Source organism: Anabrus simplex, chromosome 1 (genome assembly GCF_040414725.1).
Source record: "Anabrus simplex isolate iqAnaSimp1 chromosome 1, ASM4041472v1, whole genome shotgun sequence".
NCBI lineage: Eukaryota > Metazoa > Arthropoda > Insecta > Orthoptera > Tettigoniidae > Anabrus > Anabrus simplex.
The window spans coordinates 152,250,411-152,267,260 of record NC_090265.1 but is presented as its reverse complement, the minus strand read 5'-3'; the positions used below and the strand labels follow the sequence as shown (position 1 = coordinate 152,267,260).

The window sequence follows — 16,850 nt, the reverse complement described above, 5'->3', positions numbered from 1 at the left end:
GGATATAAAAAAACACACACACACACACACACACACACACACACACACACACACACACACACACACACACACACACACACACACACACACACACACACACACACACACACACTCTAACAGCAAAAATAGGACACAACCACAAAGATACTACCTGATGCCCTATGCAGAAAGGATACCATCACCCAAGCCTTGCAAAGGTGATGGAAGATGAGGAACCATGGAACCATCAATACTTGTGAACATGCCACCTGTAATCAAAACTGTGAAGCCAGGTACACTGGTAAATAATACAGTATATAGGAGAATAATATTGAGCCCATATGAAATTAATCCTGTCTAGGCATGCAGAATTTCTTGATGCAGTTTAGAACTTTAGGTTGCAAGATCACATCATTCCAAGACCTAAGTAAGCCCTCAATTTATATTCTCTTATATGCTGAAAGTTCAATCATGGGCTCTGCAATTGTAAAAAGCAAAGCAAAGTCACCTTCGCACAGGTCATGACGGCCCTTGGAGGAGTGGAAAGTAAAGGCTTCCACCATTGTTACCCTCGGCACGTGAGGGGGTAGAGTGGTTAGCTCTACGCCCGGCCGCCTTTGCCCCCAGGAATTAACCTGGTACTCATTTTTGGTGTAGGCTGAGTGAACCTCAGGACCATATGCACCTCCGGAAGTGGAAATCTCATTTCTTAAATTTTACGACTTCCTGACGGGGATTCGAACCCACGTCCTTCCGGGCGAACCAAGCACCGCCTCGGCCAGGCAGCCCCTTCTGCAATTGTACTCTATACTTATTTTGTACCTTATTCCTCTTGAAAAATGACTTCATGCAACTTCCATGGTTTATGATTTAAATTAGGTCATATCCTACGAGGCAAGTCATACCCTTTAATGGTCCATTTATGGGAAATGATGATACGGAGGTGCAATTTCATTTCAGTTTCCCATTGGTGTGTTGAGATTGTTAAATAACCACAGTTATTTTCAGTATTTTTTTTGAGAATCCTGCAGCGGTGAATGAAAAGATTTGAGCACACTAATGCTCAGTGATAGTATGTCTTGATGAATTGTGAGGTGGAACTGTTCTGGACCCCGTCAGTATTTTCATTGTCCGTGGGGCTACACTAATGCTCATGAAAATTCTCCACCACATCATTTATCCATTGGTGAATATCTTTAATTACTCACTGCAAGAGGGGACTTATCCGGAAATATGGAAAATGGCCAGTTCTTCCCCTTCCGAAAATACGACTGGCAAAGACGTCGGTGACTATCGGCCGATTAACATCTTATGCATATTGTCAAAATTCATAGTTCACAAGCAGATTACCAACTATCTTACTCAACACAATCTCCTTGACATCCACCAGTCCGGCTTTAGACCGAGACACAGCACTTGTAGTGCATTAATACATGTGGTGGATGACATAAGGCAAGCTATGGACAACAAACAACTGACAGTTCTAGCGTTAGTAGACTATAGTAAAATTTTCGACACTGTTGACAGAGACATACTTACATATAAATTAAATCGTTTAAATTTCTCCCCGAATGCCCTCCAGTGGATCAGTTCCTATCTCACCGGCCGTAGGCAGTGCATATTTAATAACAACAAGGCAATACGTACATCTTCACTCTTCTTGATGGCTTTTCTAATGTTTTAATTTTGCGACCGTTGCGTTCACTTTCTGCTCAAACTATCATCCGACTTTTGAATGACCAAATTTTCCCTATTATTGGGTTACCTAAGTACCTAGTTTCTGATAATGCTACTGTTTTTACTTCCCGATCTTTTTATAACTTTTACTTTGTCAATGGTATTAAAAAGGTGTACATCACCCTACCACCCCCAAGCCGACCCAGTTGTACGATATAGAAATTTGAAGGTTTTGTTGTCCATCTTCCATTCTGAAGATCAACGCCATTGGGATTCTGAATTACCCGCTTTTGCTCTAGCACTAAATTCTACCGTAAGTAACTCCACCTCTTTTTCCCCGGCAAAATTATTTTTTGGTAGAGATTTGCAAACTCCTCTAGATTTAACATGGGATTTACTTTCTTTGCCTAATCAAGTTTCTCAGGCCGAGTGGAAAAAGGCATTAACTAAATTGCATCAGGCACAGGAGGTCCTTCGAAGGGTTCACAACCGTGGGCATCGTCCCTCAAAATTTAAACTTTTAGATAAAGTATTGCTAAAGAACCATCCTCAAAGTTCTGCTATTGAACATATATCCACTAAATTTTGTCCCCGTTGGACAGGCCCTTTTTCGATCATTCAATTCTCCACCCCCGTTTCTGTTTCAATTCAGGATGCGAATGATCCTTCTATTATTAAAAAGGTCCATGTTTCGCAGTTGAAGCAGTATTTTCAGTAATTTTTCTTTCCTCTTTTGCTCTACCCAGTGACCCTCGAACCTCACTCGGGTCAACTGGATTCTCCCATGCAACATAAAATTGGGGAAAGTTTCCTCTTTCTTTTTTAAAAAAAAGCATGTAAATAGGAATTATCCCCCTAGACCATATTCATGTTTGTTTATTGTATAGTTCTTTTTTTTCTCTCTGAACCCTCCCCCCTCCCTTTTACCCTTTTGCTAATATTGTTTATCTAAGTTCTGTTTCTAGCCGTCTGCTTTTGTTCCATACCTACCTCCTCTTCGACAGTCGCCATTCGTGGGATCTGTATTGGCTCTTCCCTCCCGGAATCCTTCGGATTCCTAGCCGTCGGGGGAATATGTAACGGCCACTCACCTAATTCCGGCAGCCGCCGTCACGAACTCTACTTGTCTTGCTCTACTCACTGCCATCAACACTCATGTAACCGGGCTTATACATTCGCCGCCATCTCGTCTTGCGTCCGTCCAGCTGAACAGCTCACGGCATACTAACCTAGAACTGGATTACGTCACTGCCTGATGTTTCTCGATGCCATGTGTGCTTTCTTCTCGAACTTTCTGTGGTGGTATAAATCCGTCCCCCATTCGTTCGGTCTTGAGTCCAGCGCTGATACAGAGTGAGGTTGGAGGGTCGTCCAAGGGGTTCCCAGTATTCTGCTGGGAAACTCAGTTTATTTTCCTACTGCATTGGGTGAGCAAGTGCTTTATTTATTATTATCACCATTGTTTAATTGATTTTGGGAGCCATCGCCTTAAACTTACTTTGGTTTCTATGGCCGGTTTTTAGTGAGTGTTTCTTTCTAACAAAATATGACCTCCAATTAATTAAATGACTCAAGAGTTTTTGGATGATTGATCATGAGGCCTGCACCCAACCACCTTAAATATGAACTGATCTTGTACTCTTCATCTCAAAGTGTTTAGGCGACTCCCACGGTTGTGATGCCGTACTCTCCCCCCTTCCTACTGCCTTCTCTATTGGTTCATTTTTGGAAACTATGTTCCTTTATTTCATTACGCCGAGACTTGCAGTTCACTTGTCCTTTTGAATTCTTTCATTTGATACAACATTTTGTAAATGGTCTAGGGATTTCTTGTAAATATGTTATTTGGAATTATTGTTTCATAAATGTATCATGTTACCGAATGCTAAGTTGTGATTTAGGTTATCCTTCAAGTGGAAAGAATACATAGTTTTGATTAAACTTTATTATTCTTCGTCTTCCTTCCACTGACCTCTCATTGGTCCCAGCCCTTTTCTCTTTGGATCTGCCAATGGATCTTCGATTACTACGTCATATGGATTGCCGTTTCATGAATTGCTGACTATTAAAACAAGCTTGATTCCATATACACTCCTAATTTGTAAAATTATATACATCTGTATTTTTTGGACTTGCAGGTCAAGGTCCAAGAACATATGGTAGTCCCGACATTTCACCAAACAGCTTTCAGTATTTTCAAGTGTTCTGCTGTCTTTAACTGCTACAAAGCTCTCAGGGGAATGGAACAGTATCACAATTCCATTTCAATATATAGTCCAGGTTGTAGTGCAGAGCTAACCTACTGGTCCTCCGTGGGCAGGGGGTCACGTCACAGCCAGTCTGCCAATGCCGGGTTCTATCGCTTCAATAATTGGCCACAAGAACAGGGAATCAGTCCTCCCTCCTCCCACCAATGATGAGCTGTGCACTGCAGCCTGCACTATACTGAGGTGGAACTGTTATACTGCTCCATTCCACCGAGAGCTCTGTAGCAGTCAAAGACGGCGAATCCTTGAAAATGCCACACAGTTTTCAGTGAGAAGTCGAGACTGCCTATGTTCTTGGACCATGGCCTACAACCCCAGAAAATGCAGATATATTTTAAGAACAGGCTTGTAACTGTTGAAAAACAAGTCTCAATGTTTAAATATAAGATTTTTATTTTATTCTATAATATGAAAAGTGAAGTACAATAAAAGCACAATGAAGTACCAGTATTCTTACCATCTTCCCTACTTCTCCTGTACTTGGTTCATTGGTTACTGAGGATACTTTACTAAGGTTCAACTTCTGAAATATACAGGATAATTCACACAAGGCATTATTTAAATCTAAATGTAAACACACATTTTAATCTATGTGAACAAAGAAATGAGGAAGAGGACTAATGAAACAGAGAAGAGTGAAGAGAGCATGCAGAAGAGATACAGTACATAGCTTTAAAACACAAAATTCTTTTGTAGTTCTTCTTCAGTAGGAGAAGGACTTCAAACAGAAATCATCACTGGTGTTAGAGCAACATTAAGATTGATCATGTGAATCCAGTTCTTCTTCACTTACTGTGATCTCCATCTGCAAGAAAACAGGGAAGCTTCTTTAAGGGACTAAAATTACAGTGGGATATGGCAAAAATTCAACAGTTATAGACATACATAAAATGAAAAAAATAAGAAAGAGCTGATTTTTATAATAGTAGTAGTTGGTCTTTCAGACAGGCTATAACAAGATATGATACCTGATTTTATCTGTAGTCATGAAAGTTTTGTAATGAAAGGACATACTGTACATCTATAAACACAAGCAATTTTTAACATGAAATATGGGATAATGGCTATGAAGAGGAAAGATGGGATCAAGATTCAGGCAGTAAATTTTTCAAGATAATGACCTACAGGATGGTGCACAAATAGTTGACACATTTGAAAAGCAAATATAAAATGCAACTTATGTACTATGTTGTTCAAATTGCACACGCAACTTCCGTTTCATGGAAATAACTGTTAGAGGTGACACTGCTGCTTTGTCTCCGAAAGCCTGCATTCTAGTGAGCTTTCTGCCATGGCCGAGCACGGCCGACTCTCTGTTCAGCAGTGTGCCAGAACAGTTATCTTTTATTGTGAATCAAAAAGTGTTACAGCGGCACGAAGGAAATTTCAAGCTGTATTTCCGACTAGGTGGGAACCAGCAAGGAACACCATCCTTTGCTTACACAGAATGAAGAACAAGGCAGTGTGAAGGAAGAAAAGCGACAATGAGCACTAGCAGTTTGGTCTCCTGAAAACATTGCTGCGCTGAGGGTCACCATGCAGTGCAGTCCACACAAATCAACACGGCGAGCTTCAAGAGAAAGTAAAATATTGCGCCGTTCAGTTCAAATAATGTTACACGATGACCTTCAATTGTACCCGTACAAAATGACTGTACTACACAAGCTAACAGATCTTGACAGGCAGAAGAGATTGCAGTACACCTTATGGACTCAAGATAAAGATGAAGTACTGTTTAACACTTGGTTCTCTGATGAAGCCCATTTTCATCTCAATTGGGCAGTTAATAAACAAAATGTGCGGTTTTGGGCTACAGAAGAACCAGACATTATTCATGAAAAAACTATGTATGGGGAAAAAGTGAGTGTGTGGGTAGCTCTGGCAAATCATGGGTTAATTGGACCATTTTTCTTCAGTCAGGCAGTTAATGCACAGCGATACAAGGGCATGCTGGAGAATGAATTCATGCCTGAACTTTTCGCTACAGAACTTTCCTATCCATACACAGTGGTTTGTGCAAGATCGTGCAACACCTCACACAGCTAACAATTTTCTTGAGTTTTTGAGGGGAGTAGTTGGTGATCGTGTAATGTCTCATCATTACCCACAGTACAACAATAATGGCAGATTCTTCTAGCCTCCTTTAAGCCCAGATTTAAATCTTTGTGATTTCTTTTTATAGGGCTATTTGAAAAGAAAAACTCTTCGCTTCAAGACCTCAAAGCCACATGGAAATGCGTGCTTGGATTGTGCAGCTCTGCAGTGAAATTCATGAAGACCTGTGCCGCAAAGTCGTCAGAAACATGTGTACTCGTCTCAAAGAGGTTGTCCGTCGCAGTGGAGGCCACAATGAACATGTGATAAAGTGAATTGTATTTCCAGGGTCCAAGCTATACCTGTATCTAGAATTTCATTAGTGTTCTGTGAAAAATAATGTTGTTATTCTAAAATTAAATGTGTCAACTATTCATGAGCCACCCTGTATAAGATAAGAACCATGTTTAAGATATACATGGTGCTGTTACTTATTTAACTGGTTTAAAATGGGTTGAGAGTCATTTGTTGATGACCTTTGTTTAGGACACGCTTCAACCATAATTGATGACGTTCATATGACAAATGTTAACAAAACCATTTGTTTGATGGCTGGTTTAACTATCCAAGAAATAGTACAATGTGCAATATTTCTGTTGGTTCATGATATTAGATCCTGATGGTAAAAAATACAGGTGGGGACATGTAAGGGACTGTCCCATTGGCATACCTACCAACCTAACGAACTGAAAAATCGGGTGATTTGACGATGGAGGGAGGTGTTTAGTTATCATTTACATGAAAAACATATGGATTTTTCTTACCAACATGATACACCCACAGGCTAAAAAGTTATTGCAAATATATAGTCTACAAGACCACATGGATGCACCCTCGCTCTAAGCATTGGCACATCCTTGATTACATCATCACTTGACAATATGATAAGAAGGATGTCCTTACCACCTGGACAGCTGGATGGATCACAAGTTACTATTCTCTCGACTTACGATCAGTCTTCACTGTAAACCACCCAGGCATTTTCAAACCCTACCCATGCAGAAGTTTGATACATCTAAACTTTGAGATAGATCCACTACCATGAATTCCCACAACATGATCTCTGACATCCTGGCAAATGCTCCAGTCAACACAAAATAATATTGAGCAGGAATGGATTACATCATAGAAAGTAATCACAGAATCAGCTGAGAAAACCACTGAAGAAAAAGGTAAGACAACACTGGTTTCACGACAACCACAAAGAAATTGTGTATCTCATCAATGCTAAATGAGAAGCTAATATATCCCTTCAAGACCCATCTTCAGACGCAAAGAAAGCGCATTTTCTCAAACTCGAGGGTGTCAGGGGCAAATAGAGGAGATGAAGAACAACTGGTGGCAGCAGAAAGCTCAGGAACTGCAAGGTATGACTGATGCCCGAGACCTGCGTAACTTCTGTGCAGGAATAAGCGAGTTATATGGCCCAACTCGCTCCTCTTCTGGGACACTGAAAGCTGCTGATAATGCTACCACTATTACTGATAGTCAAGAAATCCTAGAGCATTGAAACAAACATTTCTTCACTCTTTTCAATAAGAGTTCAAAAGCTGCTGAGGACTTTCTCGATTATGTGCTTCCAAATCCCCAACAACCATCGATGGCTCTCTTGCCAACATTCAGGGAATTCGATCCTGCTCTCAGTAAACTGAAATCTGGCAAGGCTCCTGGCCCAGATAACATTCCTCTGGAATTGATTCAAAGTCGAGGCCTACACTATAGAGCCAACTTCATACTCTTATCCTCTTAATATGGGAAACCTGCAAAGTATCTGATGACCTTAAAAATGCCACTATCGTTACTCTTTTCACGAAAGGTGATAGTTGTAGCAACTATCATGGTATATCATTGCTATCTATAGCAGGTAAAATTCTTGCTAGAATTTTGCTCATCACCTGCAGATTATTTCCAAGAGGATCCTACTAGAGTCGCAGTGCGGTTTTCGAACGTCCAGAAGCACAAAAGATATGATCTTCTGTGCAAGGCAAATCCAGGAAAAATGCAGAGAGCAACAGATTCCTTTATACTTAGTGTTCTATGACATGGAAAAGGCTTTTGACTCAGTCCCACGACCAGCTATGTGGACAGTACTGAAACACTTTGGGTGTACCCAGGATTTTGTAGATCTGGTCAAGGCTCTTCATAACAACATGTCTGGGCAAATCATTCATCAAAATATTATCTCTGATCTCTTTTCAATCACTCGTGGATTGAAACAAGGATGTGTGCTTGCTCCAACACTCTTCACTCTTTATCTAGCTCCTATGCTATATGGAACATCTACAGACAACCAAGGTAAAGGTCAGATATTTCTTCGATGAGGGACTGTTCAATCTGGCTGGACTTTGCTCCCAAGAGCAACATGCAGATGATTCTGCCGCACCTACTCTCACACCTGATGAGCTGCAACAGTAAGTCGGTTATTTTAAGAGTGTTTGCGTCTCTCCATGAATGTTCAGAAAACCAAAGTACTCTCACAGTCCGCACCTGGGTCAAACCTCCTAGCTTTCAATATCTCCACTGTGGATACTATAGTGGAGCAGGTCGACCACTTTTTATATCTAGGACGTCTCAACAATGCAAACTGCTCACAAGATGTGGGTTGGAGAATTGGTGTTGACCACTCAGCGTTTGGATGTTCATCCCATCATGTCTTCATGAATAAGAACCTTACAATGCATACCAAAATCATGGTTTACCATGCTGTTGTCATAACACTACTGTACGGTTGTGAAACTTGGACCCTCTACCATCAGGATATCAAAAAGTTGGAGTACTCCCATCTGAAAAAACTTAATCCATCTTGAACATCAAATGGGAAGACCGTGTCACCAACCTTAGTGTTCTTGAGATAGCGCAAACTATAAGCATTGAAGCTACCATCATTGGCCACTGTCTCAGATGGATAGGGCATGTCCATCGCATGAGTGAAACCAGGTTTCCTCGTCAACTCCTGTATGGTGAACTCTACTCTGGCACAAGACTTTATTAAGCTCCTTTGCGGCGTTTCAAGGACCAGCTAAAGCATACTATGAAAAGAATGGGAATTAATACTCAATCCTGGAATACGCTTGCTGAGAATTGTACACTTTGGCACCACACTGTTTCTACACCAGTTATGGTGTTTGAAGAAGAACGATGATGACATGAAGAAGATAAACGACAAGCATGGAAGCTCCGACAAGCGCAGCCCAGCCCTCTCCCAGCCATGCCATGTTTGCTTTTTTTTTTTTTTTGCAAGTTGCTTTACATCGCACCGACACAGGTCTTATGGCGACGATGGGACAGGAAGGAGCTAGGAGTGAGAAGGAAGCGGCTGTGGCCTTAAACAGGTACAGCCCCAGCATTTGCCTGGTGTGAAAATGAAAAACCACAGAAAAGGGCTGCCGATAGTGGGGTGTGAACCTACTATCTCCCGAATACCGGATACTGGCTGCCATTAAGCGACTACAGCTATCAAGCTTGGTAATTAAATTGCTAATAACTAACATGTAATGACATACCAGTTTACAAATGCATGAAGTTACACTGATTAAATTTAAATTCCAACTATCTTCTTATTGTATCTTTCTTTCGGCCATATTTAAGCATGCTATTAGTAGCGTATAGAAGATCACATTATTGGTCGTTGTTGCAGGTCACTCAGCTGATTTTGCCCTCTTCAGAAAGGTCTTGCTAAATTCTTGCTTAAAACACTTGCCTTTCTCAGTAGACTTCCAAGTTACAAGTTTATCCAAGGTCTTGTTGGAAAGAGATGACCTGAATTGCGTTCTTGTTTTTCTGATTGGACTGAACATCATCTCACACTCTGCATTATTATGGGGAATGGTCAGAATGGAAAGCATCACTTTAGACAAGTTGCCATACTTAAGTACCCCTCCACCAGATTTCATATGGGCCTACCAATTGCCCACTGCACAGCAATTCTCTCTACTACCTCAATAGGAGTTACATCTTCTAGTTGGAAGTTACAGAACTAGGAATGTAGAGCATTTATTTCCTCATTAATATTATCTTGGGTGTTGGTTAGACTGCTAGGAAATTTATCTACACAAAACTTAATTTTGGAAAATGATGCATCACTAATATTGTCGAAATTCACCACTTCCGCATTCAGTAATATCACCGTTGAAAGGGAATTTGTGATTCGTATAGTCACATAAGTAGTAAAACACTTCCTCACAGAATTAAAGCACTTATCCTCTTGCCATTGATTGTCAACGATAACACAAGTACTATCAAATCACAGTTATCCCTCTGACTAGAGGTTGTCTAGTAATCAACATCTAAGATGTGAATGTGCAGATCACATTACTTTCGGCTTCACAAATCGAGACATCACGTTCTTTAACGTATCAAGAACTGACCTTAGGGGTGAAGCCCACTTGACTGAAGCAATATATTTGGACTGCCAAACAGTGGCAGGAACATGAACAGTCTCTCCTCTCATGATAAAACCTGGCTGGTACTGTCAAGGGTTATGATCTTTCTTGGAGCATTTGAAAACTGCATCTTTGATTTACTTTTCTTGATGAATGAGGAGATAAATTCTTGCTGCCGTTTGGAGATGATGATGAAAGCAGAACAGGTACTACTTAAATTTTGAGATACTTTTGGAATTTAGTAGGATTTTACATTTCCTAACTGGGGCTTCTTCCATATGATTCAACTCCTAAAGAAACTAGTGAGAGAGTGCTACTGCTGTAATAGCCTTGACAAACATTTTCCCATTGGTAGCCAACATGTAGTGGCATGTTAAAGAATTGTTCTCATCTCTGTATTGTGAAATTCCTCAAACAGATAACAAAACATGAGTTTATGGGTACGATGCTAAAACCAAAGTTCAGCTATCATAATGTGCGAGTACATCATCTCTGAAACAAAAGAGAGCTCATCAGGTCAGGTCAAATAAGGAAATCGTGCATATTAATCTTCTGATATTAAAAAAATTCATCATCAATTTCCCTTTCGCAGCTCCAGCAAAGTCTGGATGTTAATGGCATCGTTCTATTTTCCTCTGTCGAACTACCAATGCTGCTCCTCACCTGTGTTCTAATCCAGGTTCCTTCTTATTATGCTGGTCTTAATCGAGTCCAACTACTTTAGTCTGGGTCTACCACTTGTTCTCCTCCCTTCAATATAAAAATATAAAAATAAAAACCTGTAATGCAACAGCCCCGAATGGCCTTGCCCTACCAAGCAGCCGCTGCTCAGCCCGAAGGCCTGCCGATTACGAGGGGTTGTGTGGTCGGCACGACGAATCCTCTTGGCCTTTATTCATGGCTTCCTAGACTGGTTCGTTCAATCTTAGCCTCCATTAACTGCTTTGGTATTCTTTCACATTCCATCCTCTTAACTTGTCCAAACCATCTCTATCTGAAAGCTTTTCTAATCTAATTTCCTTCCTGACATACAGTACTTATTTCTTACGCTGCCTTTCCTTGTTCCTCACTGGCCTAGATTTTACTCTCCTTTCTCTTAGTGTCCAGACCTGCATTGCATATGTCAGTATAGAGCAATAAGACCGTATTGGCCTGAATGTAAGACAACCTGAAATTTTGGAAGGCATTTACAAAAAAATGTAGTTACAACATATTCAAACTCTCCTAAAACTAAGAAAATTAAAGCCCTAAAGTTAATCTAAGAACAAAAGTTTTGATGTGACAACATTTCACTCCACTGGCCTGTATGCACTGTAAGTTGGCGTTACAAAAATCATCCTATTTCTTCAGATTATTTCTGGCAAAACATTCTATATTCCTATATTGCTTGGTAGCTTGAAGCCTCAGCTAAACGCCACAAAGATAAACTGCACAATGATACAATCTCTCTCTGCACGGGCCTTGTTCTTGAGAGCTTGATTACCCGTGCTAAGTACACTTAGGGCGCTGCAGCGAATGAACATGTCGACTGATTTAAAGATTCTAGTCTTGTTTTGTTCGCTGCTAGACAGGCTTAAAATAAATTACATTACAGCGAATACAAGTACAATCTGTGAATAAGTGACTGTGAGCATTGAAAATGTGCAATCAATTTTTTTTAGAGGTTTATATATCGGTAATCATTCAACACTCATTGATCAAATCATACAGTGTCAAGGGAGCTCAGTGAGACAAACAAAATGAAGAAAGAATCACAAAGATATCTCCATCTCGCCAAAAGTTAACTTAACAGCTTACTGACGTAATATGACATCTGGCGGTGTTTTCAGTTATTATAATATTTTTGCTGTACAAATCCTAGTTCTGTATGGTGGTGGTCTCTGATGGAAATGCGTACAGTCACTACAGCACACCTGCCAACTTTTGAAGAGGGCTATCAGTAAAACTCACGCGCGACAAAAATCTAACCATTTTCGACGTACCCCGGCCTGACGAAAATAATAATACTTCTGGGCTACAAAATACAATAATTCATGTTTTAAATAGGATACTTAAAAGAAATCTATCTACTTACATCATATGCCAGTAATTTGTAGATTAATATAACAATCAAGAAGAAATCCATGTTAAACAGCAGCAGGCGTGGTGAATGTTTGTTTGGAGCATACATAACAGGACTTCCTTGATAAATTAAGCACATATGCGTTAACTGAAAAAGGCTTTACACAATAAAACTCGTTTAATGTAACACAGGCAAAAAATAATATAATACACACTGCAAATCAAATGCTAGTTCGACTTGAAAGTCATAGTTGCTGCCTTTTTAGCTTCCAGAAAAAAGTCTTGAGAAAACGTTTTTTCATAACAAAGACCAGAACTCCTGGTCTTTAAAATAGAAATAAGACTCCAGAGATTCATTGGACATGGATGATCTGAACTCTGTTCTAATTTTCTTCACAAGGCTAAAATCAGGTTCACATTCTGCATTGCTATGTGGTATGGTGAGAATAGAGAGCATTACTCTAGAAATTCGGTTTTACTTAAGAAGTCCATCGGCTCCATGAATTCTTGATATTTGTGCCCAACTGGAATCGCTTGCAGCATCGTGATTTGCAACCAACGTGTCATCAACCTGAACTCATTCACCATCTCATCTGTGGTTTCATTCTCTTCCTTGCATAACATGACAGGAAATCTTTCCAAGAATAAAACGAATGGAAGAAAGCTGTGCATCTTAAATTCTGTCTAACCTAGCAACTTGAGCATGCTTTAACACATCAACCTTGAGTGGAAACTTGATGACGATGTAGTCACAGGCACTACAAAAGTAGTTTCTCACTGATGAAAAGAAAAGGGATTTATCTGTATCCTGGAAATCATTCACTATGTTGGAAGTCTGAATGCCAACAACTAATTCACCATCACATAAATTGTTGCCTCCACCATGTGCAATATTAATATCACTCACATACCGTGCAAAAGGCAAATTTTTCTCCCTTTCTTCATTTTAGTATGCACGTAAAATCAACAGAATATGATTCTTTACATGTCTGGAAGTACTTTTTTTGCTGGATTTATTCACGATAATCTACAATAGGAATATAGCGAATAAAAATGTCCAAGAACAAACTGAAACATCGAAAGGAACCTGGACCACTGAACGTCACATAAAATTATAACAAACACTCAAGGCAGTAAAACACTTCATTAAAACATGTCACACACACATGGAATGAATGTAATTATTATTATTCTTATTCTGTATAACTTAATGGACTTCGCTAACAGCAGTATATCAAGTTACTGGAACGAATGTAATTAGTCCAATGAATACAGGAAACTGCAAAGCACGAAGTTATAAAAAAAAAAAAACACACACACACACACACACACACACACACACACACACACACACACACACACACACACACACACACACACACACACACACACACACACACACACACACACACACACACACACACACACACACACACACACACACACACACACACACACACACACACACACACACACACACACACACACACACACACACACACACACACACACACACACACACACACACACACACACACACACACACACACACACACACACACACACACACACACACACACACACACACACACAGAGTTTTAGTATGCAAGGAAAATCAACAGAATATGATTCTTTAAATGTCTGGAAGTACTGTTCGTAAACAAAGAACGACACTCGCGTGGTCAAAGAATATAGGTTAAATCACAACAAGCGAATGGAGCGAAACAAAGAATTTGCGTAGCAGAGCCTGTCGACACCTAAGATTCACATGGAATAACTGTTATCTCGGCTTTAAATTCAATTCTAATAACGACACAAACAACACATGGTAAAAATACCAATCATATCAAAGGATGAGTTATCGACTATCATGGACTTGCCTTCGACCAAGACCGAGCGTGATTCGACCCACGCAAACAATCAATTGTACGGAAGTGGAGTGTTTATCGAATGTTATTTCAAATTTTTGTCCGCGAAGTCGTAAAATGAAACTGTCCATCCGCAAAACCGTTTAATGCTGCAATTTCCGTAAATTTTACGGATAAACCGTAAAAGTTGGCAGGTATGCAACGGTGTAAGAGTTTGGCGCACAGCTAGCCTACAGGTTACAGCAGCGTTACGATTGCTGCCGATGTGGTTAGATATTTGTGCTCTTCGTAAGTATAACTGTGAATGTTTCTTCTTTCGTAAATTACAAGTGATGCTATGGAATTTCTGGACACAAGTGATGATATTATAAATAAAACTAAGTAGAGATATTAGTGAAGGTGATATATTAAAAGTTTTGAAATGACAGTGTTTTGTCGATCCAAAATGTCTTTTTACGTGTCCCAAATTCCCTCATAGTTGTAATAAGTTTAGTGTAGTTTTTTTATTTTTTTATTTCTTACTCCCCACAGGTTGTTTACCGGTCAAATACGTACTCGGATGTGGCTGGCATTATTGCACGGCATATACAGTGTGCACTCGTCGAAAGGTTAAGGCATCATTTAACTCAATGCATTCAAGAACGTTACACAGTAAAACCTCGTTAAGACGTTTCTGCAGGAGACAAGGAAAAAGAACATGTTAAGCGAGAAAACGTACCAATGAATATACGAATAAAATTTATCCCAAAAGGTATGGAAACATAGGATACGACTTTTTCCGACATAAGGGCATTTTACGTTGTATATCCGCGGGAACACGCCTTTGCTGGCGGGACCTACTGTTTACACTGCACTATGTCTTCTGGTATGGGCTAGAGTAATTTTGTTACTTTCATTGATCTGTCTCTGTCTTATCCTTGGCTTTGACGATATGAAAGTGACTGAGGTATGAGCAATGCTAGTAATGCCATTCCTTACGCAGCCAGTCCGTTATGAATGGTGTGAAACTGTTGCTCATAGGGTCGGTTGGTGCATGCATTTCAGTGGGCTTGGCAGACTGATATGTAATAGCAACTTCTGGCTCGTTGAGGAAAGCAACAGGAAACTACCTCATTCCTCATTTCCCTAGTACACCTCTTCAGTGATGCCTACGCCATCTATGACAGCTCATGGTGGAACTGGTGAGGATCCAACCAGCCTTCGGGCTGATGACTAAACATACATACATCCGCAGGAACAGTGGAAACTATGGGCCTATCTACTATTTCTAAAGATGAGAGGAAAAGTATTAAAAGGTGTGAAAAACACGAGAGAACAAATATGAAAACATTTCCCGGTGGGGATTATAAAATAACAAGTACATGGAAGGGTGTGGAAAACACCACACAAAGAATATAAAAATATGTGCACAGGGGACAACAAAAATATCAAAGTATTATTGCAAATCACACTCTTTCTAAAACTAATGTTAGTAGAAGCCTTTAATTTTGGAGCAGTGGGTTATTAAATATTATATTCTGGTCACACTCTTCGACAATGAATTGGAGGTTACACTCGACTATGTGCAACAGTGAGGGACAATTTTGGCCGCCATTTTGAATCAAACAAAACTTAGACCAACTCGGCTGATCGAGTCTAAACTCGAAGGCGCGAGTTTCAACATTCGCAAGCTCTGTGCGCTTACGCCGGTCCACTATCTGACAGATTTTAATTTTGCCTTCATTATTAAGGAATTTCGCTACACCTCACTGTTCCACTCAACTCAAAATAAATTTCTACCTTCTGAATGGACTGTGAAATACAAGCACTAACAGGCTAAGCCTGATATTCAGCAATCTCGCTGCTAACCGGTAAGCAAAACTGAACGTTCGTAAGGCCTTGCTCCCCGAAAGTGCAACTTATCCTGTTAAGTTCAGGAAGGCCTTTTCCTGTTATCACACAACTGTGGCGACATGATGGCTCTTACCCGAGTTGGAAATCACGTTTCTTTCACAAGGGATGACAAATACAGCAACACTTTCAGGGCTAAGAAAAATGTGATCATACTCTGCGGTAATAGCGAAAATTCGTGACGCGATAAGTGAGGTATTTTTATATATTAAATATGATGAGAATCAGGACTTCGAATTTACGACGTGCTAAGCGGAAAAACGTGTTAATGGGGAATGCACTAACGAGGTTTCACTGTATTTGTATTGATAACTTCATTAGTACCTTCTGTGGGGAGAGACTGTTTTGTATGGCAAATACGAGGGCGGATCAAATATATACAGGATTTTATTTTTATTTAAATTAATTTATTGAAAAACACAAGGCAATTAGAATTTATTTTTCCACATAGTTTCCTGCTTTGGAAATGCATTTGTCCCAGCATATGAGCAGCTTTTCGATGCCCTCATCGTAAAAAGAACAGGGTCGTGTCACCAGCCAGTTGCGCACGAAGTCTTCCACACTCTCGTCATTTTCAAATCGTTGCCCTTCTAGAGCTTCTTTAAGCAGTCCGAACAAACGGAAATCGCAGG

At 40.1% G+C, this 16,850-nt stretch overlaps 1 protein-coding gene across 1 annotated transcript in view; it reads right to left on the bottom strand.

Annotated features, from left to right (window-relative positions):
* Window positions 1-4,298: 4,298 nt before the first annotated feature.
* Window positions 4,299-16,850, bottom strand: part of Snup (snurportin-1) — a 77,829-nt gene continuing 65,277 nt past the window's right edge. The window contains exon 6 of the mRNA XM_067157625.2: window positions 4,299-4,728. Coding sequence (XP_067013726.1) covers window positions 4,678-4,728 — 51 coding nt within the window. The 3' untranslated portion in view covers window positions 4,299-4,677. The remainder of the gene's footprint in view (window positions 4,729-16,850) is intronic.